Genomic DNA, 18174 nt, shown 5'->3' with positions numbered 1-18174 from the left:
AAAATGCAGGTTATCGATGTCTCAATAAAATGACAAATATTTCACGATGTAGGTTAAATTATTATGATATTGCTCGGCACCACGAAAGGGACAGAAATATATTTTATCGCGTGTACTGTAACTTCACGCATGTGCGTATTTTGTAAAGATATTATTTCCGTCGCTCTTTTCATTACAGTCACAAAGAAGTTTCACTTAAAATATGTACATAAGAAAAGGCACCAAATGTAATAATTATTTCTACGTTTAATGAAGCAAAAAAAAACAATTTAATAGTTAAGCGATATAAGTGAGACTATCATTTCCGAAACGTATTTAATCACATTCAATTAACAAAAATCGTCATATTTTTATATCTGTCAAACTGTCAATTAAAAGCATTTTGTTATTTTAAATATATTTTGCGATAAATTATTCTGATAAATAATTTTAAATCCCAAAACAACACTGTCAAGGTAACTAACAATAATTATTATAGACTGAATAACTTTGTTTCCTGGCGCGTTGTGTAGATCCTACCACATAAACAGGTAGTTATTTCAATTAATTTATTAGGTGGATAGTACTTTTTATTAATTTTAAAATAAATATTGTCATGTAAATTTATTAAAATTTTTAAGTTGTGTTAATATTAGCACAATATGTAGGTACCTATCGACCGTGTATTTGGCAAATGTAACGTGTCACAAATAATATCAATAATTCATTATTTATTTTGTTAATTTGTTAATTGTTATTACAGGCTATGGATATTATTACTAATTTATTGCCTTGAAATTTTCAGAATATGTGTACATACGTATTGGTTCAGCGGTAACAAACCTATGACACGGATACCACGCGTGGCATGAGTGAAAATGATATTGGCACACGTAAGATTAAATTTGTATATGAAATAAATTATTGCTTGCAATTATACGAAGGTATATTGAAATGATGGCATGTTCTATTTGTACAATAAAAAATATCTCACTTAAATGTATTTTCGTCAGTAGGTATGTTTATTTTTATGGGGTTTAAGTGGTCAAATCTTTTGTTTTTATATGAATTAAAGCTTTTTCCACCAATAGTTATGTAAATTTGTGGACCTACCTATTCTTAGGTAGTAAAACATTCCGCTTTTTTAGGGTTTTTTTCATTAAGAACTAGTGATTTTGAAAGCTCTATTAGTAAATTCATAGTCTCTTTGGATGTATGGCAAATGGCTCCGAGTCGACTTATACGAATTATATTTTTGTCAGATCCATACCTTCCAGTTGAGGTGGAAAAAATCCCGGGATCTTGAAAAAAAATACATCTTAATGATACCGTCAGCAGGGATGCTCCAAGCAGGGTCATTGGGGGTGCGCAGCACCCTATGCGACAGGTTTCAGGCGACGGCAAAATACCAGAATTTTTTTGAAAATAATATTATTAAAACATAATTATATTACATTGAATTACTACAACTGAATTTTATATTGAAATCTATGAAGTACCTACCTACATAATATGTAGGTCATATTATGATTCGTACCGGCAAAGAGCGTCACTCATAAAAGGGTGTTAAATCGAAGAATTCAAAAAAATTGTATTTAAAATTAAAAATATATAATAATCCGATTTAGGAATTTAAAATCTCTGAGTCACGACTAATAGATGACATATTATGTATACAAAAATACCAAAAAGCACTCTTTCAAAATTGAAAACTTTTATTTTTGGAGATTCGACGTAGCCCCATCCTGCACTGCGCCTGAGGTGGCTGTCCCTTTTGCACACTTCTTATTTCGGTGCTGGTCCCAATTCACATAATAGTGAAGTAATTATTAAAAATTACATAAATTCTATAAGTACTTAAATGTTAATGAACAATGATTGATTTTGATTTTTATATGTCTACAAAATTATTCCAGTAATCTTTCTTTACAGATTTATTATTTTTTTTGTTTTAAACGGTTCCAGGTAGAGAATGTCGGATAACACAAAGGTGCTCGGGATTGCAAAATTGAAAAACTCATAGATAACATAAAAACTATTTCGATAGGTATGAAGATATGAACCCATATTCTGTAATAATTAAAGGGAAAATATTTTAATGTAAAATTTTATGTAGATTTTTGGAAAACTTATATCCGCCTACCTACTTGATCTAAACAAAATACAATTGACATGAAGTTTTTATCCCTGTATAGAAGATTTTGGCCATGATGACTTACCTAGTGCTGAGATTCCCATACGTCATACGGTGTGCCGCGGAAAGTTATGAAAGAAATCTTTAGTAAAAATAATAGGTACAGACACCTGTGTTTGACGTCTGCCACTGACTTTCTTGCTCAGGGATATCACAAAATAAAGTCATCTACCGAACCGAAGTAAACAAATGATAATTCATGAAAATACTTCTTTCTATAATTAGCTGCTCAATTGAGCAAATTTATTCTATTAATAAATGCTAATTAAAAGCTATATCTATATATAAGTAAACAGACGTTATTTTTTTACTTTTTAACAGTTAGCGTCACACCTTTGGCTAGGTAAGTTCTATAAAAAATACTTGATAAATATAGGATATCAGAAAACATTGGAGTAGAATATAAGACTTGCATTCGCAATAGAGAGGATATTTCGTTTTTCATAGTAAATCCATATTTAAAATTCAGTCAACACTGTTTTTTAAAGTATACATAGATATATAATGTGAATGTGTTACCATCTATCAAACCGGATCAGTCGCACACCTGGGCAAAAAAATGTATCCTATTTTTTCCACGTGTGTTTGATCCAGTGCAACAACCCAATGGGTTATGCTTAATAACCATTTCTCGTAACAAAACGACGGTTAAAATAAAATCTACTCAGTGACATCCCATGTCCTCCAGATCGAGAAATAGTGACAATTTACTTAAATTAATATCATCATATAATATGGTAAGCTATTTTTTGTTTGGGTATATATTTTAATTTAGCTGGAATTAAAGAATTAGAGGATTGTTTTTGAATTAATATTGATGAATCACAATATTACATATTAAATATTGTGTGTATTTTCTGTGTTTTTTTTTGTGGTTCTGTCTTTGCTACCCGGAAATGTACTATTCTTCTATGCCGTACATTGTATATACTTGGATGTACCTAATCTTCAATATCCTGAATATCAAAATTCGTGTCCGGCAACTTGTACCTACCTATGCAGTTCGCCGTATCACACTTCACCGTGAAATGTTGTATCGGAAATATATGGCCGTATATTCAAGACCGTCCAACCTCTTTGGGTCGTATAGTACTGACACAAAATTCATGTCTAAATAAAACACGGTTCTTGTCGATTTACACTTTATATAAGTACACACGCACGTTCTTGCTCGACGGTTTTACGCTCATTCCAACATGTCTCAACGTGTGTACCATCTGGCTCGATGGTTTTATGTTCGAGATCGAGCAATTTGGTCGATCCGAAAAAGATTCAAGGTCCTTAATTCTTGCTCGATACAGTTTGAGTAAGAGAGTTCTCACTCGTGGTCGAAGTCCTGGCGGTGCGACGGTGGCCTCACAGCGTCTTGTTGTGTCGAGTTGCTCGACTGTGTGGACGTAACAACGAGCATGCTTCCAAGTCAACATGCTCGATCGAGCAAGAACGTGCATGGGTACTAGGCTTTACAGTTTACATGAAGCCAGCAAGCAGCAAACAAATTTTGAAAATAGCTGATATATCGGATTAAGGTTAGGTTAGGTTAGGTTTTCATTCCTGAAATCATGAGTTTTGCCAAAATCAGCTATGAAAATTGAATCAATGTTCATATTGAATTGAATCTAATAAAATTGGAGACCCATACAGAGAAGTATAGATAATATCCATAGTATCCGGTCATCTCTTTCCGATAGAAAGCTCACGGCGACGGCTTTAAGTACAATTTACTTGTAACCATCAAATTTATCTTGTTTTAGTCATACTGGCTGGTAGATATTGTACAATTTTTGTTTTGGATACGTTGTTAGTACTTATACGAATATTTATGTTCTTTATTTGTTAGATACCTACACAAAAATATACCAAATCTCCATCACACGATTGCTACTATGAGTGAAAAAATATTTAATATTCTTGCTGGAGTAGCACTCTTGATGACAATCGACCCAGTGAAGGCTGGTGTGCTTTCATCTATAGTCACAACGTTAGAGCAGATGGTTCTCACCAAGGCATCATATGACTGTACGTATCCAAATAATAATATAATATACAGCTATGTTATGCATTATCACTTTTAATTATAGTTTATTAGTTTCTTGTATTATTATTATGAATCATTATTGTTAAGTTGTGGATGTTTTTAAAGCCCGATAGAACTTGAAATTTGTTTAAAAAAAGCACGAAAAAATAACTTTTAATCAAAAAAAAAATATTCAAAAGATCAAACCTTGATGCTGCACACTGACTGGAAGCGGACAAGCGTCAAATGTTGCTGGATGCGGTGTGGAAGACCTGTGGGTATATTCTATACTTATTGACCGCTAAAGTGTTAATGTGATAAATATTATCAAACTTAGGGTAGGTTTGTATCAAAGTATTAGCATTTATTGTAATTCTTACGATAAGTGCTAATACTTTGATACAAGCCTACCCTAATTTTGATAATATTTATCACTTTATCACTTTAGCGGACGATAAGTATAGAATAGACTCACTGTTAGTGAAAGTGGGATGCCTCCGCCAAGGACAGACGCACATATGTGTTCTTTCCTAATGTCCAATTGAATATTTTGCGGCCTTTACTAAATTTGCCAGAGCGTACGGGGAGCGGGACACCCTCGACTCCCCTTGTGACTCTTCAAATTAAAGTCACTTTGATAGTTGCCATATAAATTAACATCATGCATTCGCACTTCGGTGCAAGGTTGCATCACCAGTCCCGTGCGACTCTGCTCGGGACAAAACGAGGGCTTAAATTCTTTGATCTGGCACACGTAAGGGTTATGTTAGGCGGCCGCGTATGACGTGGCTGCATATACATTACGGGTGCGGAGGTGGGAGTTTTACACACCATGTCCAATTGAATATAACCAGTTTGACTCCTGATCATCATACTAGTCAATTCTTGACTGGGCATGGTGGATTCATTGCCAAGGTCTTTGAGTTTGGACTTGTCACCCGACCAACATGTTCATGTGGCGGAGAACTACACGATGCAAACCACACATCTGGGAATGTGCGAGAATGTGCTCTGAAAAAGAAGAGATGCTCAAGTCGGTCTAACCAGCTGTTGGGCCCATCGGGCTATTCAACTTGGTCGCCACAAAGGTCAACTAATAATGCTTTAAAAAAATGCGGCATTTTATTGTGAACGTGAAGATCTCTTCACATAGTTTAGTATGTCTGTATTGTTTTAGCTGTGTTTTTACATATTATATTATGTAAATTATGGAGACTTATTTATTTTATTTGTGTTAATTCTCCGTACTCTTCTCTCCCATGGGCACATTAGAAAGCCTTGACACACTTGAGTGTATGGTGATCTCAGTCTTGGGCATCTGCTCCTGAAACATCCCCAGGCGTAAACAACTGCAGATGCTTCATATCCAAACGTAGGGCCTCGTTATATGGTCGGCTATGATCGAGTGTGATGCGGGGCGGATTTGTTTGAAGGGAACTATTAGGGGAGAATATCGTATTTAGCAAAAACTGAAATTTTATACACCTTACTGATAACTTTCATTTTAAACAATCAATACCTAATCTAAGAAGCTTCTTAATTAAAAATAAAATTTTCAATTAAAAAAAGTGTAAGTAGGTATACAAAGTCCTACACAAATAGCATTAATAAGTGTGAGTAAAATTAGATGAATAGGTCATTTACTATTATATGCGATAGATCAAGAGCTCCCAACATACGCAACAGAAAAACCGCAGTGGGCACTCGAAATCTGGAACATAGAAATAAGAAATGGACGGACGGTAGGAATAAGTCTCATAGTTTACAGAAGGGGATAGGGTGATAGGATAAGATTTTTTTTTTGCGCATTTCATCTAATACTGCAAAGCTAAATGAGCGTGGCGGGGCGAAAGAGGCGCGCGGACGACTCAGTTTACGTTTAGAAGTTTGCTACTCACGTCGCTTTCCTATTTTCAAATTTTGTCAATCAACTAAAATCGAACGAAAATTATCCCACAAAAGATTGACCCAGTAGTTCATGTATCTATTTGCTGTCCTTTGGAAACGTGATTTAAAAAATGTATCGATAAACAATTCGTCAGCTGAATGCAAAACTATTCTAACTCACATTTGAAATATTTTACAGAAGTTTTGTTTAAAACATCATATTATATTGCTAAGTTACTTATTATTTATTTTAGCCACATCTATGCATCAATATATTCATTAATAGTCCTGATAAAATATGATGTACATATTTATCAGTTCAAATTAAATAGTAAAGTAAATTACGTAACTTGGTTGTTTCATAGAACTCCCTTCTAAAATATTTCAAATGTGTGTTAGGATTGTTCTACATTCAGTACCTTTTTAATACAGTTTGTCAGTTCGATATTATTTGCTGAAACGTGTGAACAAAAATTTGATTCAATTTTAGTTGCTCAACAAAAATCTAATTGTGAGAACTCTGCTTGTGTTAATATTAACTTGGTATCTACCTATCAACCGTAAATATTATTAGCAGACTATAGGTACAGCATGAAACATACATAATTATTTACAAATTAATAATACGACGTAGTTACCTTGAAATATATCGAGCAATTGTATCTATATTGGTTGTTCAAAGAGATGTCCGGAAACGATTTGCTTAATAACAAGATTATTTTTATATGGCTGACTTCATTTCGCTAGGCAGGTACCTATTGTAATATTATGTCAATAAATAAAACTAAAAATGTATGAACCTACTTAAATAGGTTTACTGCATCTGAACCACGTTTTAAACACGATACCTTATAATTCCAGACATTGACGTCTCGTGGGGGTAGGTACCAGTAGCGAAGGATGAAGGTAAGCTGTTAAGATCCGCCATAAATAGCGCACAGAACACTTTGTTAGTCATACGTATTTCTTTTTATTAAACTAAGACTACATGTATTGCCTAGTTTTTTTAAAAATTAATTAAACCCTGCCTAATTAAACGATAATAGTTTTGCTATATTTTGGGCGATACGACAAAATTGTGCACTCCTTATCATTCATACTTTCGTTGGAATAATAATACATATTACAGATATTGTTGGTTCATTTTATTTTAAATTCATTAAGCCCTGCCTAAACCAAACTATAATAGATAAAAAATAATATTATATCTATAAATATTCAATGTTATGTATGATTTAATTGCATAATTTTAGATATTTTATAAATAGACGTGTTAGTTTTTGACTGTTATCTACTATGGCTTGGTTTCGCAGGGTTTAATTAATTTGAAAAACTAACCAACAGCATCTGTAAATTGTAATCTTATTTCAATGAAAACAGATACGTATGACTGACAAAGTTTAGTGTTCACCATTTATGGCGGATCGTAACAGCCTACCTCCACCCTTCGCCAATGGTAGGCAAGTCATGCGTTGCATATAAGCGGCACATTATAAATGGCGGCTAATGAAGGAATTAATACAAATACTTATTACAAATTTTCAAAGCAGTGGCGGGTTTTCATGAAGCAGACGATACTGTTGCTTCAGTATAAAGTATCGATATCTCCATAAATTGGCATAAATAGTCAAAGCATAAATAATGCCGACAACACAACTATAGTTGTATTGCAATACCGATTGTAATCCAATATAAGTATCGCAATAACTACATATCGCACAAACAACATTTTTTCAATGGTGTCTCTAAGCCTGTCAGAGACACAGACTTTCTTGTCCCTAAAACCACCACAGTTTGAGAGTAGATTTCGTGTAAATAATCTAATTCTCAGTACCTATATGGTGCGTATCAATGTCAATTTAAAGATTTTTGTGTATTTTGTCTGTTTAGGACAGCCGAAAAAAATAATAAAATAAAATAGATAAGTGGGTACTTAATCTAACCAAAAGAATTTGCAGACAATTTGAAACTAAATAATTACAAGATAAAAAGAACTTTTTATATACAACGTTTTTAAATTTTCTGTTGAATTAGGTATTATGCTCAATATGCTCAAACTTGTACTTGATATGACGTAAATAAAAAACAAACAAACAAACAAATATAGCATACTGAAATGTCATTTTGACATTTCATTTCGAATTCCATAGTAACGCGCGTATATATTAATAATTTAGTTGCTAGGACCACCCCCTTAGCAACCACTTTACAGATTTACTTACTTTTTACGGATTTTTCTGAAATAACTTTCCATACAAAACAGAATTAACTAAAAATGAATTCAATTCTGCTTAAGGATGGCTAAAAGTATTAAAAGAATGCATTGGCACCGTGTTCTGATATATTCTGAGTTTCAAATGTCTAGCTGGTCGGGAAGTTAGTTAAAAATCGATTGCAAGATTTGTACTGGACAAACAACCACCGAACAAACAAGAATATGAGCTAATAAAAACGTTGTAAAATGAATGATAACGGCATTCTAAGTTTCCGCCCGCACTTTGCCTAAGGTAGTCACTGACTCCAGAACTCCGATCGATTAATTGATACTAAATTCCCTACGTGAGTTCAGGTTTCATAGAATATTTGTCTTATTAACGATATTAATAAAAATCAGTCAGTAATGCACACATAATAATAGATATTAATAAAAATTTATAATGGGGGACGAACCCCATTTTATATAGTATTATTTTTATTTTGGATCTTCTTTTCTCACAATTTGTGGAATTTCTCGCAATAAATACGAGGTGTTTCCAAGTACCTACATAATATTGCCCTATGAGTCTCTACTCACTCTCTGGGTGATGTTACATGATGTATCCAGGCATTGCCAACTGAAGAGGAAAGCCGATACATTTCACGACTAGTCCTACCTTTCCGCCCCTCCTGTTCTCTATAGATGACCTGTCATTGCCTGTCGTTATTAATAAATAGTATGGAAGTGGACCACTCGTTGCTTGTGCAAAAATTTATGATCAGGTTTTATTAATCTAAAGATGGCGGTGATCCAGGAGAACCGCTTAAAATCAGGACGTGAGCAATTCTCAGCACCCCTAGCTATTTCGTTTGTGTACAAACCGCCAGTATTATTAACAATATTATGTTACCTTTTGGGGTTCCACATTTTGTCAATTATGCCAGCTATTATTTATTATTATTTTCGGTCAAGCAACGTCTATGACCTCGATGTTTTTGAGGTTTAATCCACTATTACAATGTAAGGTCAATTTAAGCAATGTTGTTCTATCAGTACCTAATAATGAACCGAGCATAGTACTTAAAGCTTATTTTGGAGTATTTTCTTTCAATGGTCTGGCGTTCACGGCTAATAAAATTGTTGGTGCAATTTTTTCTCTAGCGTTGGGCATCCGAACTACGTGTGATAAATTGTGCTCTTGTAGGTATTTCGCTGGTTTTTTTTATAATATATCGCATGGTTTTAATGATGTACCTACCTATTTATGATATTTCTTGGTTGCGATAACTATGTCCTGAATTACAATGACAAACCCTTTCAGTATATATAGGTACATAAGCCAATAATAATTGACGATTTTATGTCTACAGCCCACAATACCAATCTTGATTAAGCTAGTAGGTATATTGGTAGATATATTGTATGGATATCGACGTGCTCGAAATGGAAAAGTTAACGAACCGGAGCGCTCAACAATTTTCTAAAGATATTAATTAACATTTTTATCAAATTTTATGTGTATTTTATAAAAATAAGCGTGTTCGATTTTTGTTATATGGCCTATCTAGCTCAGAAGGTCAAATTATTTTTTGTGATATTTTAACTATTTAATGAACCGGAACGGCCTCCGGTGCGCTCTGGTCCATTTCGAGCCTGGATACCGTCAATTACACTTTCAAAGTAGGATCGTAATTTTCATTAATTATTGTCATCTGCTAACAGATTAATATTTCCCCCTTTCTATGGCAGGTTTTTTATATTTTTTTTTAATTCGTACCTACTTTCAAATATCAGGATTTGAGTTGTGTAACGCTTCTTGGGATTATGGAATTACAATACTTAATGATAATATTAAAAATAAAAAATAAATAATTTGAATGGCATTATTCATTCATTCATTACCTAAATATTATATGACAAAACTGAACCTACTGGTTAATCGGTTTTATAGAATAGTAAAAAATAAAATAATACTCTTTAATTATTGTTTCAATTTAAGGTACTTGTATACAGACATGGCTTGGCGTCTCGTACTATCAAATGGATGATAAAATAGAACCAGACGCTGACGATGTATCACTAGTTCTTTACACGAAAGATGAATCTGAACCGGTAAAGAAATATTTAATAAAATTATAGATTTTAATTGCAGCATTAATTTTGACGTCAAATGCAAATAAAAGAAAGAACTTAAAGAACACTAATTAATTTTGAATGCATCTGACAGTGATTCAATTATTATTTGTATTGATTGAGTAGTGCACTGTACTTGAATGTTATTAGAGCAGCCGCCACTGGAATAGTTAAACAGGCCCCCCAGGGGGTATTTCAATAACCTCATTTGAAAAAAAACGCTTCACCACAGTATCGTAGTATATAAGTAAATCTATAGTCTGTATCCATAAAGTTGTCGGAAACCTACTTACAACATAGTTTTTGTGTTTGTCATTCCGCATGCCACTACCTACCATTACCATAAAATCCATTTTAGAGTGAAAATGACATTATAAACAAAAATAAAATCTTAAATCCTAAATATTCTCCCACTTGTCTATGTTTGTATGTGAATTAGCGATCATCCATTCATACATCATCAAAATGTAAAAAAAATACATTTATTTTATCAATAGTTTTGATCTGATTATTTTACAATGCTGATACCTACATTTAAATTGACAGCTATTTGAGGCTTTCGACCCATCAGAATATGAGCAGATAAAATAAATAAGCTGAGAAAGAAAACATACTTACCTACTATCATTTCCCTCCATTTTCGAAAGTGAATAGCAAACTGTCACTTTTATTTTGAGTATGGTTTTTCGTCTGGATTTTAGGATTTGGAGGTGAACAAATAACACACCGGAATTGTTTTGGAAACGGCAAGGTATATTTAAGTTAATATTATATAATAGTTACATTTTTAATAATTTTAATTTTACGGAGGACGAAATTGGCGTGTTCGCGATTTAGCTGTTTGTAGCGTTCTGCGCGCCATCTTGTGTTTTCGCTTTTCAACGAGAGCCGTTGGCGAAAGACGGCGACGTTGCAAAATTTCAACGGTCATAATCTACGGCATTGCCGGCTCGGCTCTGTTATTATTATTTATTTTCGTAATCAGCGCTTTACTATTTGTTGGGTTTGATACCGATTCGGGCCTCTCCAGATACACAAAGACATCCCCAAATGGGGTCCATACGGGGGTGCTACAAACGCACCTCTCCGGAAAGGCTCGAATGGGAGTCGGGCCAATTAAGGGCTGATTACGATAGCGCGTGTAACTGGACAGTGCGGCGGCTTGATAAGGGGTGGTTGCGTCTCTAGACGTTGAAGGATCGAAGCCCTCCCGGTACGTCGGCGGCCGGAGAGACTCGGATGTCAGCACTGTAGCATAGTGGTTCGCGGTTCCCGGGCCTACCGTAAAGCTGCTGAGAGGAGGGCGTCGCGCCCAGCCCTCTCAAGACCCTCGGACCGTCGGTGACCGGAGAAAATCGGATGCAGCACTACGCCGCTTCGTGGGCGTAGTGGTTCGCGGTTCCCCGTGTCTACCGTACGGGTGGATGCTGAGAGAGGACGTCGCACCCAGCCTTCCCAACAGCGACCGTCCGAAAATCAGTCGATCCCTCACGAAAATGAATACCGGCGTATTACTCGATCCCTTTTTGCTCGTTTGCCTTGCCGTGGCTATCGAATTACACGCACTGCACTGATATTATACTAATATAACATGCAGAAAACTTAATTTAACACTTAAAATGGCTTTAAAGTTTATAAAATTATTGTCAAAAATATATCAGGGCCCGAAATGGACCGGAACGCCATTCTGCCTCATACAACCGCTCCGGGTTGTAAAATTTTCCTCTTCGAGCACTGAAATAACTATATTATACATCGCTTCCAAACACAAAACACTTTAAACTAACTAATCTATGATGCTAATGGCTGAGGATGCTGCTTGGCTGCTTTCCGCTGATTGAGGCTGCTGTGCTCAACTGAAGAAGGCCGCTTTGTAGCTCTCTTCATCATGATGCATCTGGGCCAGGGCTGATTGCAAGGCTCACAGACACGCTGCTGTTGACGAAGAGGGCTCAAGCGGCTGATGATGCAGGGCATTTGATGCCGTTTTCCCTCGTTGGAGCCAGGGTCTTACCTGATACACTCGTCCGTGGGCCAAGTTTGCTGGCAGATGCAGTTGGTCGGGAGTACATCGGGAGCCCTGACTTCGCAATCCGGGTGTTTCTGCTCTTTTCTTGACTGGCTTGGCATTGGCAGCATCCTATTTCTACTGCTTATTATTATAGTTTGTTGAGCGCCACCAGAGGCAAGCCTCTGGAAGTTTCTTCCTCGCCGTTTCCTTTTCCGGTGTTTGCATCTCAGGTTCTGTGTTCGGGTGAAAGAAATTCCACCTGCTTCTTGATTCCAGACGATCAAAATCAAGAAGCGTAGTCCCACGTTGACGCCACTTATCATTTCCCTCCATTTTCGAAAGTGAATAGCAAACTGTCACTTTAAGTATGGTTTTTCGTCTGGATTTTAGGATTTGGAGGTGAACAAATAACACACCGGAATTGTTTTGGAAACGGCAAAGTATATTTAAGTTAATATTATATAATAGTTACATTTTTAATAATTTTAATTTTACGGAGGACGAAATTGGCGTGTTCGCAATTTAGCTGTTTGTAGCGTTCTGCGCGCCATCTTGTGTTTTCGCTTTTCAACGAGAGCCGTTGGCGAAAGACGGCAACGTTGCAATATTTCAACGGTCATAATCTACGGCATTGCCGGCTCGGCTCTGTTATTATTATTTATTTTCGCAATCAGCGCTTTACTATTTGTTGGGTTTGATACCGATTCGGGCCTCTCCAGATACACAAAGACATCCCCAAATGGGGTCCATACGGGGGTGCCACACTACTCGTATGATTTTAAATTGTCTATCAACGTTTATTTAGGGTAAATTTGTGGTCTAATGTGTAATATGATCATCATCCGACTTATATTTACTACTTGATGAAGGCTACCACTAGTTCGATTTATTCTTATCCATCCTAAATATTACCTAAGCTGTTTCTTTTTTTGTGGACATACGGAATCAATGGGTTTTACGGCGGATTTAAAGCGGACGTTTTACTATTTATACGACAATATTTTTAAAAAGTAAACAAAATCTTTTCATGATAATTTAATAGTTGGACCTAGTTAGCGACCTCCTATAAATCACCTAGTGGCTCTACTGGGAGTCGCGTCCCATAGATTGAGCATTCTTGCTTTAGAGAACGGTATGGTACGAGGTTTATCCAATATATTTCTATGAACATCCGTGACTGTTTATCTCACACATGCTACAGAGAGGTCGAGACTGATGATTAAAAACAATGCACATTTAAACATATTTGTAGATATCACTTAAAATCAAAACCGCGTAAATCGATGAATAATTAATGTACGATGGCACATACTGCATTAGGTACTAACTAGTTGATTACCAGGGGGCAAATAGAAAAAAAATATTCACGATCTGGATCAGGGGTCAGCGAACCGGAGTAAATTACACCAAGCGAGCTAAAAAAATATTATTGGGTGTACCTAAATAAATTATTTTCAGCTAAATTTTACTGAAATTATGTAATATCGTTGTAAAAAATATTGATTTAAAAAACTTTATAAGATTTTTTTACTAATTTTTAATATAAATTTCAATATTTTTTCAGACATATTTCAAATTATCAGACTCGTTGGATCTATTAATAAATTCCCCAAAATTCAACGTAAACCAACCCATTACTATTTTCATTCATGGCTACTACAACACCCAAAATTCAACAGTTGTGAAAGAGATGACTGCAGCCCTGCTGAAACGCGGTGGAACCAATGTGTTTATGTTGCATCCAGGACCTCTTATCAGTGGCGTGTATTTCAGAGCGACCACTAATGTTTTATTTATCGGCGAACTACTCGGATGGTGGCTTGCAGAATGTTTCAAAAGTAATAAATCAAATGATCACTATTAATATTTCTAAAGTAATTTCAGTAGATTATATAAGCATGGACAAAACATATAGGTACGTACGATCTAACTAAACTAAACTAAACGATAAAGGTATTCCATGAAGCAGATGAGATTTGTGAAAAAGTACAAACATCTTTAAAATTTGCGTCTCAATTTGGGTCAAAAATGAAGTCAATGGTTTTTTTTTTAAATGTGCATTATTTATTATTTCTATATTTCAATTTTCAACACCTAATGGCAGTTTATTGCAAAGATAAAATTACAACAATGGGGCGTATAAAATATTCTCTTCTACCATATACGTTTAATCCCTATGGTACTTATGTACCAGATTGTTTTAATTTTTGTCTTTTCAGTCATTAGTTTTTCTTAGGCTCTTCTGGCCAATTTTTTTTTCACTTGAAAATTTAAGAAATTTCGTTCAAAATCAAAGTCGAGAACCTTTTTTTAAATTGATTTTCTACCGTTTTATTAAATCCAATTGCGGTCGGCAGCTTAGCCTAGTATCAATTTCTCGTTTTCTCGGGAATCCCATCGATGATTTCTGAAGAAATGAGATTTCTGTAAAATTCTGAAAAGTAATGTATCGAGATTCGAGATTGGCCGTTGTTGATTATTTTTCGATAATTCTCGAGACAAGATTTCTTGATCAAAACCTGGATATGCAGCCGATGACGTTTCGTTATTGATAATATCACTAAAGTGAAGATGAGTCAAACGTGAAACTACATTGGTAACATTTTTGCAAGTACAAGCATATCCACATCTCAGCGACTAAAATTCAAACCTCTTTCATTTCAATAGTAGGTACGGTCTGTACTTCAACTGAGTTTGCTAAATAAATCATTCAAATTCACCAAACATACTAATTTGAATTTTGACAAGTTACCTACATATTGTTATGCCTAAAAATAAGAAGTACCTACTTAGGTATATAACCGAATTAGTTGTAGAGGAAACTACAGAGTAGGCCAAGATCTATAATACCATTAAAATTAAGAAGATATTATAATAATTGTATAGGTACAATGAATAAAAAATTCAAAAACAAAAAAAAACTCATGTCTATGTCTTTCTAATCTGTATTTGGAATAACATTATTTTTAAAGGAGGATTGGACAAGATTCATTTAATCGGCCATAGTCTTGGTGCCCACATATCAGGATTGGCAGGGAAAACATTTCAAGGCTTAATAAATGGAAAAAAGATTTCACGAATCAGTGGCTTGGATCCAGCCGGTCCTTGTTTCTACTCAACACCCAACAGCCATAAATTATATTCAACCGATGCTGCATTTGTGGACGTAGTTCACTCCGATGCTGGAGTCCTGGGTATCAACCAAGCTCTAGGTATGTTATTTTTGTTTATCATTTTTAGATCATCATCCTAGAGCGATAGTTCGGCTCCAAGGTCTCAGATGCATGCAGTGGCCATTTATACTAGCAATGGCGTCTAATGGAACAAACGATAAGCAACGATTAAAATAACAATCAATAACGTTAATAATAATCCCAAATAAGTGACACATGCAGGATCCGTCAATAAAATAATATTCTACGGTACCTACCTACTTACCTACCGCCAACAATTTGTCGATAATTGTGAGCCACGGTGAATAGACCTAAAAACCCCCAATATCTTTTTATCATTGCCTGACGATGTAAAATAATAATTCAATATGCATATTTTGAAAACACCTCAGATATATTACCTACTAGATATTTTTTTAAGTACGACGCCAATGTGCTTTAAACAATTAAGCTAGGGGCATCCTACTTAACTGCGATGAATTTAACTAGTAGTTTTTAAATGAAATTCTTATCAAATTGCGTTAATTTTGACTATTGGTTTTTGTGTTTTAAATTATTAAGGTAGGTATCATTAATTGCCCTTATTACTAACCGACGCCCGAATCTCTCCAAAATTTTAGTTATTCGTCGATTACAAGAAATTGTTCATTAAAATAATAATTCTAAGCTCTGTTAACGCATAAATATAAAACCTATAATTTTCCGTGTGTTTTCTATCATGAAATAAAACCTTCCATAACCATTTAAATTTAAATAGGCAATACAAACAAATACATAAAAATAAATGGATACCTACCAATCGTTAATGAATTTCAATTCATTTTCTAATGCCACATAAAAAATAAAAGGTAGGTATATCCTTAAATTTAGACCCCTATTCAAAAATCACGGTTTAGGATGACAGCTTAAAACTTTCATTCACACTCATCGGTATCATCCAGTACACAACACAATGTCAACCTAGTCTTAGATTCCACGCACGATAGTCCATCGCCGCCAAGCGCCAATCCTGAATACCAATGCACCTGTCAGCGGTGTTAATACCATCATTCAATAGAAGCCTCAAACGAAAAACTCTTCAGCTTTTATCGCTTTCGCAAAAAACCTTCTTGCACTGCTCACCATTAGTCATGCGCTGTACCTACGTATCTTACCCGCAAAAGTCATCCAATATATGGAATGTCATGTTCTCATTCTTGGTTAATGTATACAATAATTCATAATAATACCCAATACGGTACCTACACTCAAATGCGTCAACCAAAGATGGGCCATATATTTTTCATAGCACACCTTCACTAAAATAACCAGCTATCTCCTTCAGTTCTTCTTCACTCGCCTTTAGTTATTTAACCGAATGAGTTCATTAAATATACGCTTTTTTCCTCGATAGTAGAAGTTTTCATTGTTTATTCACATATATATCGCTATATACATACGTGTGTGTGTGTAGAAATTTGAACGTATACAGTTCGCCGTATCCAACATATAGTACTGAGATAAAATTCATGTCTAAATAAAACACGGTTCTTGTCGGTTTACAGGAAGCCAGCGGCAAACATTTTTTGAAAATAGCCGAAATCGGCTATGGAAATTGGCGCGGTTGCATCTAATAAAATTGGAGCATTATTGTCTGCAATGCTCCACTAACAACGCATATTTTTTTCATCTCAGTGCTATTATAGAGATGACCGTATGGCGTATAGTATACGCTATAGAAAGCTCACGGCGAACTATGCTACGGTGAAATGTAACCATATACGTGTGGCTTTTGAGCTTTGAGAATCAATGTCTCCGCCGAATCTTAGGGGTACATTAGTAGGACCGCGTTACAAACACTGTGAAGTGAAGTGAGGTGAATATGTGTGTGTGTATATGTAATATACTTATATATATAGATATTATTTTCCAGGACATGTTGACTTCTATCCCAATAATGGACGAAATCAGCCAGACGCCCTACTTATTCCAGAATGTCACAGAAGAGCATGGAGAACGTACATCGAAAGCATAAACTTCCCCAAAAACTTCCCAGCTGTCAAATGCGCTAATTGGGTCACATTCCTATCAGGAGCCTGCTTGTCATCTCCTACGGTTTTCATGGGATATGACTTACCTTCTACAACCTCGGGTATTTATTACTTCAGAACGAATGGCGAGTCGCCTTTTGGAATGGGAGACAAAGGCGCAAGACCTGATGACAACCCAATAAAGGCGTTCAACGCATGGTGGACTGCATGGCTATTTGGATAATACTTTGCATCAAACATAGCAGACTATCTTACATAATAGTACATATTAGATTATACAAGTAGGTTCACGTATTATATAAACTACTGTCGTGTATTAATCATTAAACGAAATAAAATGTGTATACCCTATTTCGGTGTATTATTCGGTTTGATAAGTAAGGTAGGTAAGCGAAACAGGAAATAACAACAATTTATTGTTGGAGAGGAATTTTATTTAATTTTCAAGATAAGATCTCAATTGACACACTTAATCCAACATTATATTCATGGGATAATATAGGTAATTTTTTTAATGAAATCCAACCCTTATAAATACGATATTCTTAGTAAT

General features: G+C 35.1%; 1 protein-coding gene across 1 annotated transcript; it reads left to right on the top strand.

The window, feature by feature from the left end:
• The first annotated feature begins 2482 nt into the window (after positions 1-2482).
• On the top strand, positions 2483-17972 carry LOC147067078 (pancreatic lipase-related protein 2-like). The gene is made up of 6 exons (XM_085954465.1): positions 2483-2516; positions 4014-4192; positions 10274-10386; positions 13983-14256; positions 15391-15630; positions 17504-17972. Exons 2-6 carry the CDS (start codon positions 4060-4062, stop codon positions 17842-17844), a joined length of 1101 nt encoding a protein of 366 aa, XP_085810591.1. The 5' UTR covers positions 2483-2516; positions 4014-4059; the 3' UTR covers positions 17845-17972.
• The last annotated feature ends 202 nt before the right edge of the window (positions 17973-18174 follow it).

This window comes from Rhyacophila brunnea, unplaced genomic scaffold (assembly GCF_057557595.1).
Source record: "Rhyacophila brunnea isolate RB1 unplaced genomic scaffold, BYU_Rbru_1.0 scaffold_4, whole genome shotgun sequence".
NCBI lineage: Eukaryota > Metazoa > Arthropoda > Insecta > Trichoptera > Rhyacophilidae > Rhyacophila > Rhyacophila brunnea.
This window is presented reverse-complemented; position numbering and strand designations above follow the sequence as displayed.

What these genes read in the sequence shown, in the direction of transcription:
- LOC147067078 (XM_085954465.1), top strand. Translation starts at nt 4,060, where the DNA reads ATGAGTGAAAAAATATTTAATATTCTTGCTGGAGTAGCACTCTTGATG. An exon ending in CGAAAGATGAATCTGAACCG is followed by an intron (nt 10,387 to 13,982) that starts GTAAAGAAATAT and finishes ATATTTTTTCAG; the next exon opens with ACATATTTCAAATTATCAGA. An exon ending in GCTTGCAGAATGTTTCAAAA is followed by an intron (nt 14,257 to 15,390) that starts GTAATAAATCAA and finishes TTATTTTTAAAG; the next exon opens with GAGGATTGGACAAGATTCAT.